At 32.7% G+C, this 17,097-nt stretch overlaps 1 protein-coding gene across 1 annotated transcript in view; it reads right to left on the bottom strand.

Annotated features, from left to right (window-relative positions):
- Positions 1 to 17,097, bottom strand: part of LOC137857600 (formin-like) — a 150,963-nt gene that overhangs the window by 46,307 nt on the left and 87,559 nt on the right. The window contains exons 13-14 of the mRNA XM_068684309.1: positions 16,512 to 16,632; positions 2,440 to 2,532 (exon numbers count right to left, since the gene is read on the bottom strand). Of these exons, the coding sequence (XP_068540410.1) occupies positions 2,440 to 2,532; positions 16,512 to 16,632 (214 nt within the window). The remainder of the gene's footprint in view (positions 1 to 2,439; positions 2,533 to 16,511; positions 16,633 to 17,097) is intronic.

Here is a 17,097-nt window from a genome sequence, read left to right as displayed (position 1 = left end):
CAAAAACTTCACAGCGATACGTTAGAAGTAAAGGTTATATTCCTTTTACTATAAAAAAGTTAATTGAATTCCAGTAAACACCTTTCCACAGCACACATATTTTAATGAAAAAAATGAAGAACCCAAAGAAAGCTAAAAAATTACAAGCATCACTGACCAATTCGACTTCTTGTTTCACTTTCAAGTTCTCATTTAGTTGAAAGTAATAACGTAAAGTCCTACATGCTGACACAGGCAGTTCAATAAATGTGTGATATTCAGAGCATTGTTATAGGCAAAATGTATTGTTTTTAAAAATCGATGAGTGTGTGATGGCTACATGCAACAGCACAGCCTAATTTACCACTTTAAATATTATGAGTCTCTACTGACAACTCATCTCAGAAAAAGGTAGATAAAACAATTGTCAGAAGATGAGAAGTTATTTTATCTAAAATTAAAATTAAAATATGTACATGTATAGCATAAAACAATATTATAAAGTAAAAGGTAAACAAGAGAAAATAAAAAGAAAGTGGACACTTCATGAATGTGGTTTTGCTCTTCCCAGAACACAAAAATGAAAACACTAAAAAGTGTCTGATAAATTAAATAGTTTACTAGTCCAATATTATTAATAGTGAAATAAATTTAATAGACCTCAGTGTCCCAGGACATCATGCAGGAATGTATCCTCTCTTAAAAATATATATTATTCACAGACATAAGGGTAACATTTTCTGTTACACTGATAAGGATAAATTCTAATTCTGTGTGTATCTGTACAAAGATAGTAAATGTTGTGAGGACCACGTTGTTCTGTTTTACAATTATTATTTTGCAATTTCTTCAAAAACAGAACTAACCCAAGATCAGCTCGGTAATTTTATCAAGTCCCACTCATCATAAAGTAGGGTAGATCAGTTTTGCAAGAGAAACCAGGTACTGTGTTACCTTTATTGTTTAGAACTGTGGTGACATGCATTTGCTATTCCTTGTACTGGTTTTGGCTGGGATTTTCTTTATAGCAGCTCACATGGTGCTGTGTTTTGGATCTGCGACCCAAACAGTGTTGATAACACACCAACTTTTTAGCTACAACACTGTGACAAGCAGCATACTGGAGATCGTAAAGGTACTGCAGAAATGTACGAAGTATTATCTCAATCTTGGCAGTATAGTTAAGCTGACAGTAAAAATTTCCAGTTAAATAATTGGGAAATGTAGCTGTCCTGCTGTGACACAAAGATTTCCAATTTTTATTTTTATTTTTTACAAGTTCTGTGGCAAGAAATGTGCAGCTTTAATAGTGTCCAATAAATTTAAAATAAAATAAATATATTTATTAAGCTCTATTGGCAGGGAGAAGGGTGAAGAAGAATACTAGTTTATTCAACAGTACAACTTAACAAGGACTATTACTTTTAAAACATCCTGTCTCCACTTCACAAATTATATAAGATAACCTCATGAAACAAAGTCATTATAAAAGCACTACAAGGATCTTTATAAAATGGATTAAGCTAATTCATAAAGTATTACAACAATTTGAATGTAAATAATAGGAAGTACACATTCTGCCTGGAACAGTAGATTCAAATAGTTCACTTGACTTCTCAAACAGAAAATTATTAAATTGTTCACAATTTCTGGGAGAAATAATAGCACCTTGGTAATTTTTAATTAAGAATTAAGAATTCTTAATATAGTCATCAGAAATACTGAGATACTTTGTTTATTCTAACAGACTGTATGTACTCCCTGCAAACCTGGGGAAGAAAAATCTATTCCCTTACCTCTTCCACAGCTCCAGAGACCCCAGTGCTGGCACATGCAGCACTGTTGGAAATATATAGTGTAGGAAAACAGGAGAGAGCAAGACTGCTATTTTCAACATCAGCAACATGCACTTACATGTCTTGTACTGATCATCAAATTGCACCCTCAGACCTCATCTATTTTATCTCTAGACTCTACCCTCACAGATTACTTCCTTATGTCTGTTTTTGTCTCACTCAAGGCAAAAATCTTAAATCGAAATTAGTCAGCTAATAGGCCCACACCATTGATACAAAACAGCATCGCTTCATACATGTACCTTCTCTCAAAGGGTACTATTCATTCTAGTCTTTTATAGACTTTAAGATTTATATTCTATCTGAAAAATTTGGTCTGTGATATGTATCTTTTTCATTTTACCTACAAATAATGATAAAGAACAAAAGCACAAAATAATCAGTAAGAAATTTGTGAGATAAAACAATCATCTTTGACAAGTGAATTCCAAGATCCCTGTATCCATTACTTTTAACACATATATTTATTGTATTAGGAACATAATCCATAACAGATAGTATGAAATTTTAGAGGCAACAGGTACTTAATGCAGCATACATTATGTATAGAACACCTTGTAAAACACTATGCTGTTTACCGATATTTTTCTTCAAATGTGCTTACCTTTTTGGAAAAATTCTTCTAATTTCTCCTTGAAGGGCTGGAGATGCTCTTCTGAAGACTCTCTGCAAACTAACTTCATCTGCTTTTCAGACGCTATAAAAAGAATTTGAAAGACATTAGATGTTAGAAAGAAGTAGATGTCAACACTGCAGAAGCCTACATCCAAATTAGTCACCTACGCATACTGTAGAGTGAATTAAAATAAATAGTCACTATATTCTAGCAATTACATTATAATACAAAATACTGAATAGTCTAGTATACCAATTAGAAAACTCTGTGTGTATTTAAAGAGTGGAATTTGTCTTTAGTAATGACTTGTTTGTCTTAATACTCCAGTTCTGAGCTGAGACTTGCTGCTACCACAGCTTTCCACACACACAAATTCTAGACAATATTTAAAGACCAAAACTTTGTTCTGTGGTGAGTGGAGCATGCCTTCTATCTGGACTGATTTTGATCCATCAGTACCAGGCATGTGTACTCAAGCATTTTTCTAACACAGATGCAGAAATTTAGCTTTACTTAAGTATTCAAATTACAGGCCATGACATGAAATAGTGGAAGTCTATAAGAAGAAAGTTAACTTACATAACTTATAATTTGTTTACTATTTAGTCTGTTACTTTAAGACCTGATGCCATGTCAATTTATAAAATCTCCAGGTTATTTGCCTAGACATATTTGCCTAGGTATTTAACATTACCTAGAACTTCTGTTAAACTTTCAATATTCTAGTGTTCCACATTAAAGATGAAATTAGACTTTTGGAAATCAAAACGCAATTACCTTCCATTTAGCAACTGACTTTATGAAATACTATAAGATTTTTTTTTTCCACAACTCTTAATTCCTATGCAACTAAATTTAGATAGAAATTTATTTTGGAGTTAAACCTGATAGTTAAAGTTTGGCTGCATGAAACATTTTCACACCATATTGCTGCCACCACTATATAATTCAACTTATTCCAGCAAAAATTAATACAAAACTGTGGAAACAGAAACTGAGAATTTTAAATTAACGTGCAATGGAAGGTTGAAAACACATGCATATGTTTTATTGTACATCTAAAATTGTGTTGCTTACTGTTATTGCCTATGGTAGTTTTGGGCCACCAGGACTTACAGCTTGTAGAATTAGAAGGAGTTTTCTATATCTATTCAAGCAAACCATAAAACTTCAGAATAAGACAGGGACATTGGAATTCAATATAAAAAAAAAATCTAGCATAATAACTGAGATGTTACTTCAATTTCCAGCTGAAATTTTACACAAAGCAGCAGCTACAGGTCTGTGACTAATTTTCATCACGCTTAAAAAAATCCACAAAAAGTATATAAGGTAATATTGAGAAATTATTCTAAAGCAATATAAAATGACAAAAGGGTAAAAGTATTAATACACATTATATTGTTGCATTTGATAGAGTGACTACAGAATGCACATGATTAATATAAACACACCTAAGGTTGATGATTGCATTAATGACTGCAAGCCAGTCATTATTTTATAATAACCTTATACAAATACATTTGTAAAAATCTACAGAGAAACAGATACGAATAGATATATAATAATAAGCTTGTAACTACAGTAGCATCAAAACATACCCTAACATACTCTAAAAAGGTGTTTTTGCAAACTTAGTGCTACTGATGTATTATCTTGAGTATTCTAGCCTCCTAGATGCATCCTACAAGCATTAACAACACAAGATTATTAGAACAGTTAATTGGATATGTCCCATGGAAATAATTAAGTGACCAAGATTAGGACCAATTGTTTCTAAGTTAATTAAAAAGAACACACATGTAAAACCCCTTCAATAAAAAATATATATTTTTTAAATAAAGACAACTAACATTAACTACATTCAGATGAAAAGAGCTAAAGAAAAATACTGAAAAGTAGAAATGCCAGTGTACAGAGAATAAGCTGATTTGGGTGGTGAATTCTTTAGCAGAATCTTAACATCTTTAACAAGAGGATCAACATTTGGAGTGAGGAGAGAGAATGAGTAAAAGGAAAGAAGTATCCGAGATGATCAAACGGGACACATAACATAGAGCAAGTCAGTCCTGGGCACTGATTAAAACTCTAACTTTGAGATCATACAAAATGAGATGAAATGCCAGTTAGCATTGCTTAAGTCATCTTAAGGCAATGAAACTGAAAGAGACAAAAGTCAAGTAAACACTGGAAGATTCTAAGAAATTACATTATTGGAAAGCCTGAAAAAAAAATAAATAAACAACAACAACAAAAAACACCTTAAATGAGCCTCTGATGAAGATATTTACTTAGACAAAAACTACCTATCTAATTCCCAAAGTTCTTTAGATAACTGTAAGAATAAACTGAAGTGCCTTAAGAAAGTTTTAGATTTGAGCTAAGGCAATCAAGGACAATGGTGATGAGGTGAAAATCACCGGAGCAATGTCTTTGCCCTGTACTGCTTAATCCTCCTTTAATTGACTGAGTTTAGGTTACACTTCACTCAAAGACATATAGTTCTGTTCTATAAAGGAAAATAAAAATATTTTTCTGGGCAACTGAAGGTTGACTAGGTCTGTTTAAACTCAACTGCCCTTAAATATTTGAATAAAACTTTAATTTATTTACTTGCTAAAGCTGAAAATAAGACAGAGAATAGATATGGAGTAAGTGGCTGAAGGCAATTTTAACTTCAGTTTGAACTGCAGTCTTAAAAATTATGTATTCCTGCTGAAATGTCTCCATTCTATTTCAGTATCCCCTTCAATAATCAAGTGTCCAATGCAGAATAATGATTCTTTCTCCAAAATTTATAAGAAAGTGATGTCTAGGACTACCAACAAGATGTATCTTCCAGGCTGCTGAACGTTGGAACTTCATTAAACTTGCCCAGGATACAGAATAGAGATGGAATAAAGATATGGAAAAGAATAGTAAAAGTGTGTTCAAAGGAATTACAAATCAGATACAAGTAAAGACACTGAATGATGATTTTCATGATCAGGTTAAATCAAGGATTTTGAATAAAATGGCAGTTGTATTCTATAAAAAGTTAGCTGATCAACCCTATGACATGCCTCAGTTCCACACAACGTGAAGGTTTCTGCTACCTACCATTTACTGAACTTCATGTTATTAAGCTCAATGATACTTTCCTAATGTTTATTCACAAGTTTTCTTGAAATATACTAATATTTAAAAAAAAAATCTACCAACTCAAACAAAATATTATATAAAGAAATTAAAACTGAACAGTTCTGCTCCATTCCTTGCTCTGATTTAAAATGAAAATTATTTTAGCAAGGTTTTTTACTGGAATGATTCTGAAGTAAGGATCCTAATAAACATTCATTCTTTGACATACATTCTGAGAATTTTCTTTCTGAGAAAAAAAAAAAAAAAAAAAAAAACTGAAATTTTGAGGAATCTGAAGTAATTCTGAGGAATCTGATAGCTAACATATCATACCAAATGTCCTCTCTCACCACCTTATTCCAAATTAATCATTTGAGGAACTAAACAACCTGCTTCAGCATTAATGAGCTCAAGCAGATGCAAATTCTCCATTACTTTACTAAACCTTTGGGTCACTTTTTTGGTATGCATTATATGTTAGTCAAATTAAATGTAATATACTACTTTGAAAATTGTTTATTTCTAAATGAGCTATTGCAAAAAAAAAAAAAAAAAAAAAAGAAGAAAATATGAGTGTGTAACAGTATTTGAAAGCCCTTACAAATTTTTGGACGTACATCATGCTTCACCCACTGCAAATCTTGGCCATAGAAATGGAAACCATTAGCAAAACATTAGAACAAAGCTGGAAACTGCTGATTATCAGTTTGCCACTGTCTTCAGATTTAATGCAGTATTTGGCTCAAATAGTTCTTTAAAAATCCCCAATATAAGTGAAAATATTTACAAAATAGAATGTCTCTCACTTAATGCCTATTGGGCAATAGTCTTTTAAAACTCCACAGACACTTGTAAATCTGTCAAAAGAATCACTGCCCATAAACAAACTTTCATGTAAAGAGCATTTCAGTGTCAATCAGACTGGATTTGGAATTTTTTAAGCATCATTTTTAAAGTAAACGCAAAACCAGAAATAGTTTAATGTTGATAACAGTAAATTACTAACTATTTACTCACCAGAACCCACCAGTAGCATTTACAGGAATCATCCTGACAGTGCAACCATGTATCAACACCATGAATTCCTATAAACCTGTCACTGACACTATCCCCCATGAGTTATGCTATTGTGAAAGTTGCTAACAACCCCCACTTCTCTTGTCTGTTCACAGCCTGGCAGCTTATACTGCCAACCTTGCTTTTTTTTTTTTTTTTCCTTGTTCCAATGCAGCTGATCTTTGACAGAAAGGTTGCTATTTGATAATTCATTTTTAGAACCCTTTCCTTTCCTGTTCCAAAGGAGATTTGAAACCATACCTCAAATGAATTCAATGTTTTACCCAAGAAACCCAAATTTCTGTATGACTTTTTAAAGTGCAGGAATCCCACTCTTTAGGCCTATATACCCAAACTTCAGCAAGATGTTTGTAAATATAAATTAATTCATTTTCCTCATTATTTATTTTATATGCTGCAACTTTATTACATTTTTTTACTTGCAAACAGCATTCCAAGCTAAATATAAAATTACAGGAGATACATGCTTAACTTCTGAATGCTGTTGCAGCATTTGATTATATTCTTCTGCTATTAAACGTGACTTTAGATACATATTTACAGCAGGTATGCACATACAAGCATTAGCCTAATTACAGTCCATTATACCTATACCATTTGCAACTCTTGTCCTTATTTATAGTCCTGCAAGTTAATGTTCAATTTCATATAGAATTTTAAACAAGTGTGGAGACAGGAAGAGATGTATCACGATTCCTTCTGAGTGCAGTCCAAAACATTTGACAACTTCTAGCTGCAAGTAGTTATACTGCTTTTGAGTTATTTTCCAGAATAATTTCAGAGACAGCATTTTACTTGCAGCTTTGGACTGCCATTGATAATCAGTCATTGATATCAGCGATGGCAACACACAGAAGGTTCAAGCACTAACAGCCTAGCCAGAGCCAGGCTGACTAATACAGAAGCCCTTGAATCAAACAGAGAGAGAAATGCCATGAAGAGGGGGTGAGGTTTACTGAGAAAAAGGTAGCAGAGACAAAAGCAGAAGAGGAACAAATCATGATGGTTCTCTGTATTCTCAAGGCTGGATTTTATTGTCTGAAATAAAGATCAACAATGTGATGCAAAAGAAGTATTAGCACACAAAAGTAAATGCACCATAGTTACAGTTCTGTGCAAAGTTATTTTCAGCGAATTTAGGACAAGAATGTTTATATGCACAGTTGTTTTCTTCACTCATTAATAACTGTTTTCTTAAAAAGCTGTTTCACAGGATAAAGCCAGTATGTAAAACTTTAAACAGTCTGATCTTTTTCTGTTTGAAATACACTTTCCTTTTGTGATGCACAAAACCAAATATCTATTTAGGTGCTTAAGGCAATAGCTCTCATGTCTAAATGAGACAGTAGCAGTTTTAAGTGATAAATCCTAAGGTGGGGAAAGTGAAATAATTGAATTAGAATCTTGGAAAACAGCCCGTAAAGTTCATCTGTTCTACTGGACATCTAATAGAACACTAGATTTGTAAATCTTGACAGTTCTCACAAGCTTTATCAGGTATTCTGGCTTTGTTTTCCAGATTTAAGATTTGTTAGATTTTTTTTCTGTTTAAGATTAAAATATTTTGAACTTTTACAGTGTATGGAGATACGCAGGGAAACTGTCAGACCTATATTAATTGCAACTAACCTAAGGGAAATTTTATTTCATTTTTTTTCTCCTTGTTTTGACAAAGCACATCAACATTTTATATATATCATTTTAAATCCGTTCTGTTAAGATTGTTTCCTAAAAATACATTTAACAAAACGAACAAAGATTGCTTTTAAAACTAAATATTTTTCACACCATAGCAACATGTCTAAGACTCTGGTTAATGTATTCTCTCTGAAATGGTAGTTTACATTTAGCGCACCCTTCAGCAGAAAAGCATATTGCATCGGACGGAACCACACACACAAATGAATATAATGACTAAACCCTCATAATTTTCCAGTCAAGGCTCTGTAAGATTCTTTAAGTGATTCCAGCACACACTATTAGTAGAAAGTTTTGGTTTAATGTCAAGATCCAAACATACAGACCTCCGCACATCATGTCAGGAGTGTAGAAATGTACGCGAGCAGAACCCGCTGAGAAATCAGAACATTTCACTTCTGTCTGCACAGTACAAAAAATAAATATCTGAAATGGAAGCATCTTGTCTGGCTAATTTAAAGCATGATGAGATTTTTAAGAAGCAATAATATTTTTAATCGATGAGCTAAACTTTTTCCAGTGAGAGAAAAAAGGACCTTCCAAACACACAAACACATTACTACTTGGAGTGTTGGACACATAGAAGAGAATTGCCAGGCAATGACTGAAACAGTATGTTCATAAGCTGAAACTGCAGAACCAGAAGTGATCTCCTCTTTCTCGCTGTACTGCTGGATATCTGATTTTCTGTGCAAAACAGATCATAAAGTTCCACCTAATTAATTCTTCTATCAAGCGCATGGTTTTGGTTCAGTTAGAGTATGCTGCTTGGTTGATTTTAAAATCACTATGTGAATTCATACTTCTTTAGGTGCTAATTACCATAACTATTACTAATTTCTATCCCACTGTCTGAATTAATGTACTTTCAGTTTTTGATCACTGGTAGCAGATGCATAACCCACTGCATCAAATCTAGCAGAGAGATCTGCCCTCTCTTTTACTGCATACTCTCTCAGACAGGAAAAGCTGATGAGATCCATTAATATGAAGTCATTGTTCCTTCCAGCTCTCCAGACTGCATCATTCATTATCCATCATACATTGATAGGGACAACATTCCTACTCCCAGATGTATAATACCTGCTTCCAGATGTATACTATGCTGTTACGCAACCAATGCTTCACACACACATGCATGTAAAACAGTACACAGAAAAGAAAGGTGCATAGAAGATCTTTACTTTGGTATTTCCAAAATTTATTTGAGAATCTTAACATTTGCAGAATAATTTTAAATAAGAAATTTCCTAGGACTCTTTAGCCAAGGGAAAAAGAAAAAAAAAAAAAAAAGAAAAAGAAAAAGAAAAAAATTAACAGCATGCCATTGTTTAACAGATAGAAAGCTTTTTCCCTAGCCTTTATGAACATGTGCAGATATCTGCTTTTATGCAATAAAATCTTCTAAAACGTAATTTGTTTGCCCCTCTACTATACTTCTGAATCTTATTGAAACCCTCATATACTATTCTATGATTATCATAACCTAGAAAATCTAATGGAATTTTAAGAAATGCTCCACTTAGTAAAATTTCTAGTTAATCTATTCGCATATGAAAATTACCAGTGGAACACTGTCAAAATGTTAGTTTTATTGTACAATAGAATCCAGTGCACATATACAAAATGTGTTTTTTAATGCCTGTGTTGTACCTTTGCCAAATGAAAACAAACTGAAATGTATCTCAGCCTGCTGAGGCACAAGACTATTCAAAAAGAGGTCGGAAAAATCTAAGAAGAAAAAGACTCATTTCACCAACTAATAATTGAAAACAAAATAATTGTCCTTGCATAAAGCTGTCCTTTTCTCTTTTTCCCTACATCATTTTGTACTGCCTCTGAATATATCATGTAAATCTTGGACAGAACAAAAATATAGTGATACTCATCAGGTACATAACAACATGCTCCATTTATGTTGACACCTAAAGAGCATTGCACATCACAGGCACCTATTTGGTTCCTCATGCTCCACCACCCAATTCAAATTTGCGTATGCTTTCAAAATTTTAAGTTTAATTTTAAAATTAGAAAGTATAATTAATATTTAAGAAAAATGGTAAAGTTACTGGTTCCTAGAAAATATCATTCAATTTCTCTGCTGACTCTGGGAAAATTTTTCCAGAAAATGTGTGTGACTCAGACTTCTAAATCACACTGTTAGAGTGACTTAAAGCATTCCATTTAATTAGACTAAGGCTTGAATCTGCTGAACATATTTTTGAAAATATGTTTGATACTTTTTTGAATTTTGACCTGTAACAAATAAACAATCATCTGCTGGTTCAACAAATTATTTAGAAAGTTAACATTCAAGCTGATATTGTAATTTTCATGATGTGATTCAGTAACCTTTGTCAATAAAAACAAAGCAAACAACAGACAAAATCTCTCAATGTTGTAATCGTTGTACTGATAATTATTTTATTATGATTATACTAAAACTATTCTATAAAATAATTTTTCCTCTGGCCTATAGCATTATGTATGAACTAATTGTATAATTCTATCTGAACAAACAGTAACACATTCAATTAATTTCTCCATTTCTGCTTATATAAAAATCCAACAAAAGCTGAAAATTTCTCAATTCATTAACTGAAAACATCAATTACTTTCTAGATCAAAATTGGTTTATTATTCATTAATAGACATAACGCAAAAACGTGTAACTTATTTTGAGGATTCCAGTGGTAATAAACACACATATATTTTATTTCAACTCCTTGTAAATAATATCGATTAAACTTATTTTTTCCTATTGGTAAATATATTCCATCATAATTCTGGATAAGAACAAATGTTTTCAGGATTTTCAGTCAGGAAAATCAGAGTGCTTTAGTCTTAAATGAGCATGGACTAATTATTTTTTATTTTTGCAGCTTCCTTCTTTGCTCTCTGTATAGCAAGAGTGGATGCGAGAATTGAGAACAAGTGACATTTCAATTTCCACCTTTTCTCATTTCTAAATTCTATTCCATCACTGTCTTTTGTAACACATTTCTGCTTTACAGTACAATGTCATATACAGAGCTTCCTGAGGAATGTACTGAATGAGGATAATGTAGATCCAACAGTGTAATATTGTCTCTGGTCTAAGCCTTGCTAAGAGACAGGGTTAATTAGCTATGATGTTGTTATTGGTATGGCAACCTAATACTATAACAATATATAGTATACTACAACCTAGTACAACCTATACTAATCATATCCAGTGAAATGGATGTTTCTCTGCAATAAGGCCACAGAAGCTGTGGAGACAGAGAATTGGTCTCTACTCAAAAGACAAGTATGTTTTGAAATTATGTATTATTATTCAGCTATTACATGAAATACAGGAAAAGGTGAAAAAGGGACTAATTCTCATACTAAAAAAAAATAGTAAGCATCTTTAAGGGCTGATTTATTGCCACAGCAAAGAGGGATAACAGCTTGAAACACAGAATGGGACTAGTCTACAGAATGTGTGTGATTATTTTGTTGAAGACTGATTTTATAAGTGACCTTCTAAAGCAATCTTCCAAAGAAGATGTGTAAAATACTAAGCATTGAGCACTTTAAATACATTAATGAGGATTTCTTCATCACCACCGTAAGAAAAAAGCAGAGCAATCCCTTTCTGGTTCTTCCTTCTCTGTCTGAACAAGTAAACAGCAAGAAAGGGATGCTATCGGAACCAGAATAGTGAAACTTAATAGAGGAAAGTAAGGACACAGGAAACATGAGTTTTGATATGGAACATGATCAGTGCAATTAAAAAGTGAATTTTGTACTGAGTATCCTGTGCAACATCTTGTGTAGAATTTAGAAATTACTTGGCTAAGGAAGGCCATATTGTGCTTGTTTGCCTCTTTATTTAGATACTCCACGTACTATATGACATTAGGATAAAAAACATGTATATTGTCATGCCATCTGAGAATGAAAATAAAATTAAGTACTTGAAGAAGAAGCAGAGGTAGCCTGGTGAGTTCAGATATCTAATGAATATAGAGAAGAGGGAGACAGACTTTTCATGTACATCTAAAAAAAAAGGGAAAAGAGTCACAAGTTGCAATGTAGGAAATTCTGACAAGAGATAAGGAAAAAAAAAATCATGACATTTACTCAACACTGGAAGAGGTGCCCAGAGAGGAGTTGGAATCTCCATCCTTAGACTCAGAACTGAGCCTAGGGCTCAATAGGCCCTATGGAACTGGATCTAAATGTGAAGTGAGTCCTGCTCTAAGATTTTGGATCAGATGACCTCCAGAGGTATTTCCAACTTAAATTTCTTTACAAGATGTTTGTAATGCTTCTGTATGAAAAACAATATGAAAATGGCCAATGTAACATTGTAATTTCTCCATTTTTCATGCATAGTTTATTATCTTACCTTTTAATTTTTCTAAAAGGATTATACAATTTTAAAAGGTGTGGTTGTCATAAACTGTTTTTATGTAGGTGCATTACTTAAAAGCAAGCAAGTTGTATCTTTTGGAAGATACAGATCTGTCAACAACTAGGTTAAGAGGCCCCCAGCTCCAAACCATGTCTCCTGGAGTACTGAAATCCAACTGATTATTAAAAGGTAGCTGATCCATGAAGTCTTGTATCTATTTTAGATGAAGTTATTTCTTTTCAGTCATATATGTGCGTATTTATAAATATCTACATATATATTCATATACTCTCTTAAGTTAGTAACAAATTAAAAAATATACAGTATTGAAAAAACGTTAGTGTGACAATGGCAGATAGAATCTGTACTGGCAGCCATGAAAGAAAGTAAAAGCCAAAGTTCACAAAAAGCAAAAGTTCAAAAAAAAACCATGGATATTCAATGAGATCAGAATGTCAAAATGTTATAGTAAATTTAATTTATCATGAGCAATAAGGACAGAGCATTCAGCATGGAACTACTTTGGTTTCCATTTTTAACAATTCAGTAGATACCTTTGCTCTTTCAGCTGTTATGGTCAATAATACTAAAAAGTTATAATGAACATTACAGTAAATGATACAAGGAATCTAATATTGCTTTTGAGTGTGCATGGTGTAGCATTTTAAGATTTTTCGAACTGTATTGCATGGAAGAGCAATGAATATGACAGATGGAAACAATCTCCAATGCAATTAATTTTGAATAATTAAGGTAGTTCAGCTTTGGAGGTAGATGAATAAAGGGTTCATAGTAAAACATATAGAAGTCTATTATACTTTGGTGAAGAGGTTTGCTTTCTAAAAATCTTCATATGACTAAGTATTTCAAATATTCCATGCTTCTTCCAGAACAATACCTATCAAGTGGCACTGTCCAGACCAGAAAGGAAATACTTGGTCATACAGAAAGAAAAAGTGGTAATTGTTGCTCTAGACAAGGAATAATATATATATTATGATCTTAAATACTGATGCAAATCAAAAGCTTTGTTTTCATAAACATAAAGATGAACTGGAAAGCTAATACCTGTCAAATGTGTAAGTGTACCTGCTTATACCATTCTATGCAATACTTGGAAATCCTGGAAATGCAATGACTATTCAGACCTGGAGTGAAATTCTAAGCTTACAGAAAACATTTTTTTTTCTATGACTTTAAAGCAGAACCAGATTTCATTCTATAACTGCCATCTCACTATTTAAAATCAAATGCTTTTGCACTTCTTTCCACTTAAAAACATATATTAAATGTGCATTTTTTAATCATGCTTTTTAACCTAAAAATGCTTATGACTGCAAAGTCTGTTCTGGAATGTGTGTTAAAAACCTACTGGACTAAGGTTTTCAAAAAAGAGATGTTCTAATTTTGAGCCAAACTTTAGTTGACACTGTCCCTTTAAAGTCTAATCTGAAGGACTTCAAAATAGTAAATTGCATGGAACCCAATCTGTTTATCTGAAATGGATGAAAGGGTTTGTGCTCCATCTAGATCTGAACTCTTGGTTCCACAGTGTCTACGTATTTCAAGCCCAAAGTTCAGACCTTTAAGACGAGTGCCTCTCTCATGAATTCAGTCTTTCCCATGTTAATATCCGTCATTAAAAGGTGAATGAATGCCCTGACTAACTAGGAAAAATACTTTTAAATACTAAATGGTAACTATTATGAAGAGTTTCTATAAAAATCACGACTTCAAACACAATAGGTGATGCTTATCCTGCTTTTACTCATCTTGTACAAATCTCTGAAAAAAAAACTAAGTCACTAATAGACACATTCATTTGTTCCCACACGGCACATAAGAAAACCTCTCTTTCATTTATTACCTTTGTCTCATCCCACTTTCATGGTAATCTGTTTAAGACTACCTTAGCCAACCAAAGTGTGAAATAAATCCAATGTACCCTATAACATAGGCAGCTCCAGTTAATATTGTTCAAATTATTTACATCTGAAGGGCCGCGCCTGTCTGGATAGCTGGGCCCGACGCTTCTCTGGACTTGGTTTCTGCTACTCACATCTGTTTCAGCTTTAGACTTTCACTGGTATTCTGCCAGCAGCCACAACTTTTTAATGGCTACAATAAACTACAGAGACTCATCAAATCTTTGTTGAACGTGTTAAAATTATAACCTCTTCAATTAAAATTTTGATTTAAAAATAAACTGCAGCATTATCTGAAGAGAAAAAAATTGAAAGGGAATGTTTGAAAGAGATACAACATTTTTATATGAGTGACTGCTTCTTTGTTTAAATGTAGGAAAAATTATTCACAGGAATGCTTGTTAGAATCCTGCTGCATATTTCTGAGTGATAAAATACCAACATCTGAAAACATTTCCACAACCTTTTTTTGTTTCAAATCTTTGCTGTCATTAACTTTATATGTTAATTGCTTTGGATGGGTTTCAAATACATCTTTACAAAGAAAAATGGTGAAAACAACCTCAACATAAAAAAAAATTCTCTGAATATCTAAGAAAACACGTTGAAAGAGAAATCAGTGATTACAGGAAAGCTGCAGTTTTAATTTTTTAAGTTAGTTGAAGTGCTTATCCTACTTTCTGTCTCTCTCTTTGTAATGTAGAACAAATACGATGTGAATGTCACAGCCTCAATGCAGGTCCTGCAAGACTAAGATGCATTACAGCAGGACTACATGCTGAAAAAGTACAAGATCAAACACAGATCATGTTTCTGCACAAACTAGCCCAAAAGAGGGCAGGCCAAGGGTTTTACAGGGCCAAGCGATGAGAGGAGATAGAGCACTCACTTCTGCCCGGGTCGAACAAACAATAACTGATACCTTCCTACCACTGTTAACCTTTGAAACTATCCTAAAGATATTAGTGACCTAATTTAGCCATTTCTAACTGTAACAATAAATTATTTCTAACAGTTTTCATTGCTTCACATTGAAAAATCAGCTTGTTCAACTCTGATTCAAAAAATACTCTTGCATTTTGATGCAGATGTGTTATCTAAATGTAAATGGAGATTTTTATGAGTTTTTATGCAGATTCTATCCCCAGTGTAATTGCTTCAGTAAAAATAGCAGCTTTGCCTTAGCAAAAATGACAGGCTTGAAATATTCAGTCATCATTCACTGGATTTATTTTTAAGAGTCATATGAAGCACAAAATAAAAATGAAACTGCTTGTAACAGTTAGAGAGCAACCCTTCCGACTTCATATCCACTCAATACCTTGATTGATAGATGAGCTGGGTTTCTGAACCCCTCTTTATAATAAACATTTTTAAATGTTTATTTTATGTCCCAGGATTAAAATATTTTGAACTGGAGCTTTCCATTTCCCTTTGCTGTGCCTTGGCAAGCTGTGTTTTATTTCTACATTAATAGTATTAAACTCTGTCTTGAAGCTGTTAAATTGTTGTTACATGAGTACTGAAGGAAGTATTTATGTTATGGAACTAGCAGGTTATCTACAGTTAAACATACAGTTGTGAAGAAGCCAGAGAAAAATTCACACATTTCTTTAGGGGTCTTTCACTTGTAAAAGGGAATTATAGAAAATTATTTTTCAGTACCTTTACTTTCATTTTTATTAAGTCATGAGTTTGAAATATTTTTTTCTGTTTTATGGGGGTAGTTTGTGCCACAGTGTAAAAACTTCAAATGAATCAACACTATAAACCTAATTAGCAATAAGCAAACCTCATAAAGGTCACATTTTAAATGGCACTTAGTTGTTAGCAGAACAAATTTCAAAGTTCCCAGTTACCTTCTAGGTCTCTCTTCAGTTTCCTTAAGTCTTTTATTAGGTCTTCAAACTTAACTTGGGAGGCCTGGAAAAAATCCTGTGGTTCTGGTAAAGGAAAAATACTCTTGTCTGTTCCTGCTTCCTAAACAAACAAACAAACAAACAGGCCACTATGAAAATTAAATGCATTCAGAGTGAAATAAATTACTTTTTTGAAATGGCATCTATAAAACACTATTAAACAAACAAACAAACATATTTTAAATATTTCTTGCTAAAAGATGATATATATATATAATTTAAGATGAAATCCTGACCAGTCTGAGTATTGAATCTTCCTTTTAGATGCTGTAATGCAAACTGTGCTCAATTTGAACTACGAAGCAACAATTACCTAACATTTTAGGCAATTTTATATCAACAGAAATTTAGATAGCAGATTAGAAGTTTCTTAAAATCAGATAACGTGAATGCCTGTTTCAATAGAGGAAGTGATCTTACGCCAAAAGTTTGTGGCTTCACTCTTTCCCAATGTAATACATATATACATGCTTCATATGGATAAATTGAAAACAATATTTATATATTGCCTGGCGTATTTTATACA

The sequence above is a fragment of the Anas acuta genome, chromosome 5, assembly GCF_963932015.1.
Source record: "Anas acuta chromosome 5, bAnaAcu1.1, whole genome shotgun sequence".
In the NCBI taxonomy this organism is placed as follows: domain Eukaryota; kingdom Metazoa; phylum Chordata; class Aves; order Anseriformes; family Anatidae; genus Anas; species Anas acuta.
Note: the sequence above shows the minus strand (reverse complement) of the source record. Positions and strands in the feature narration are given on the sequence as shown.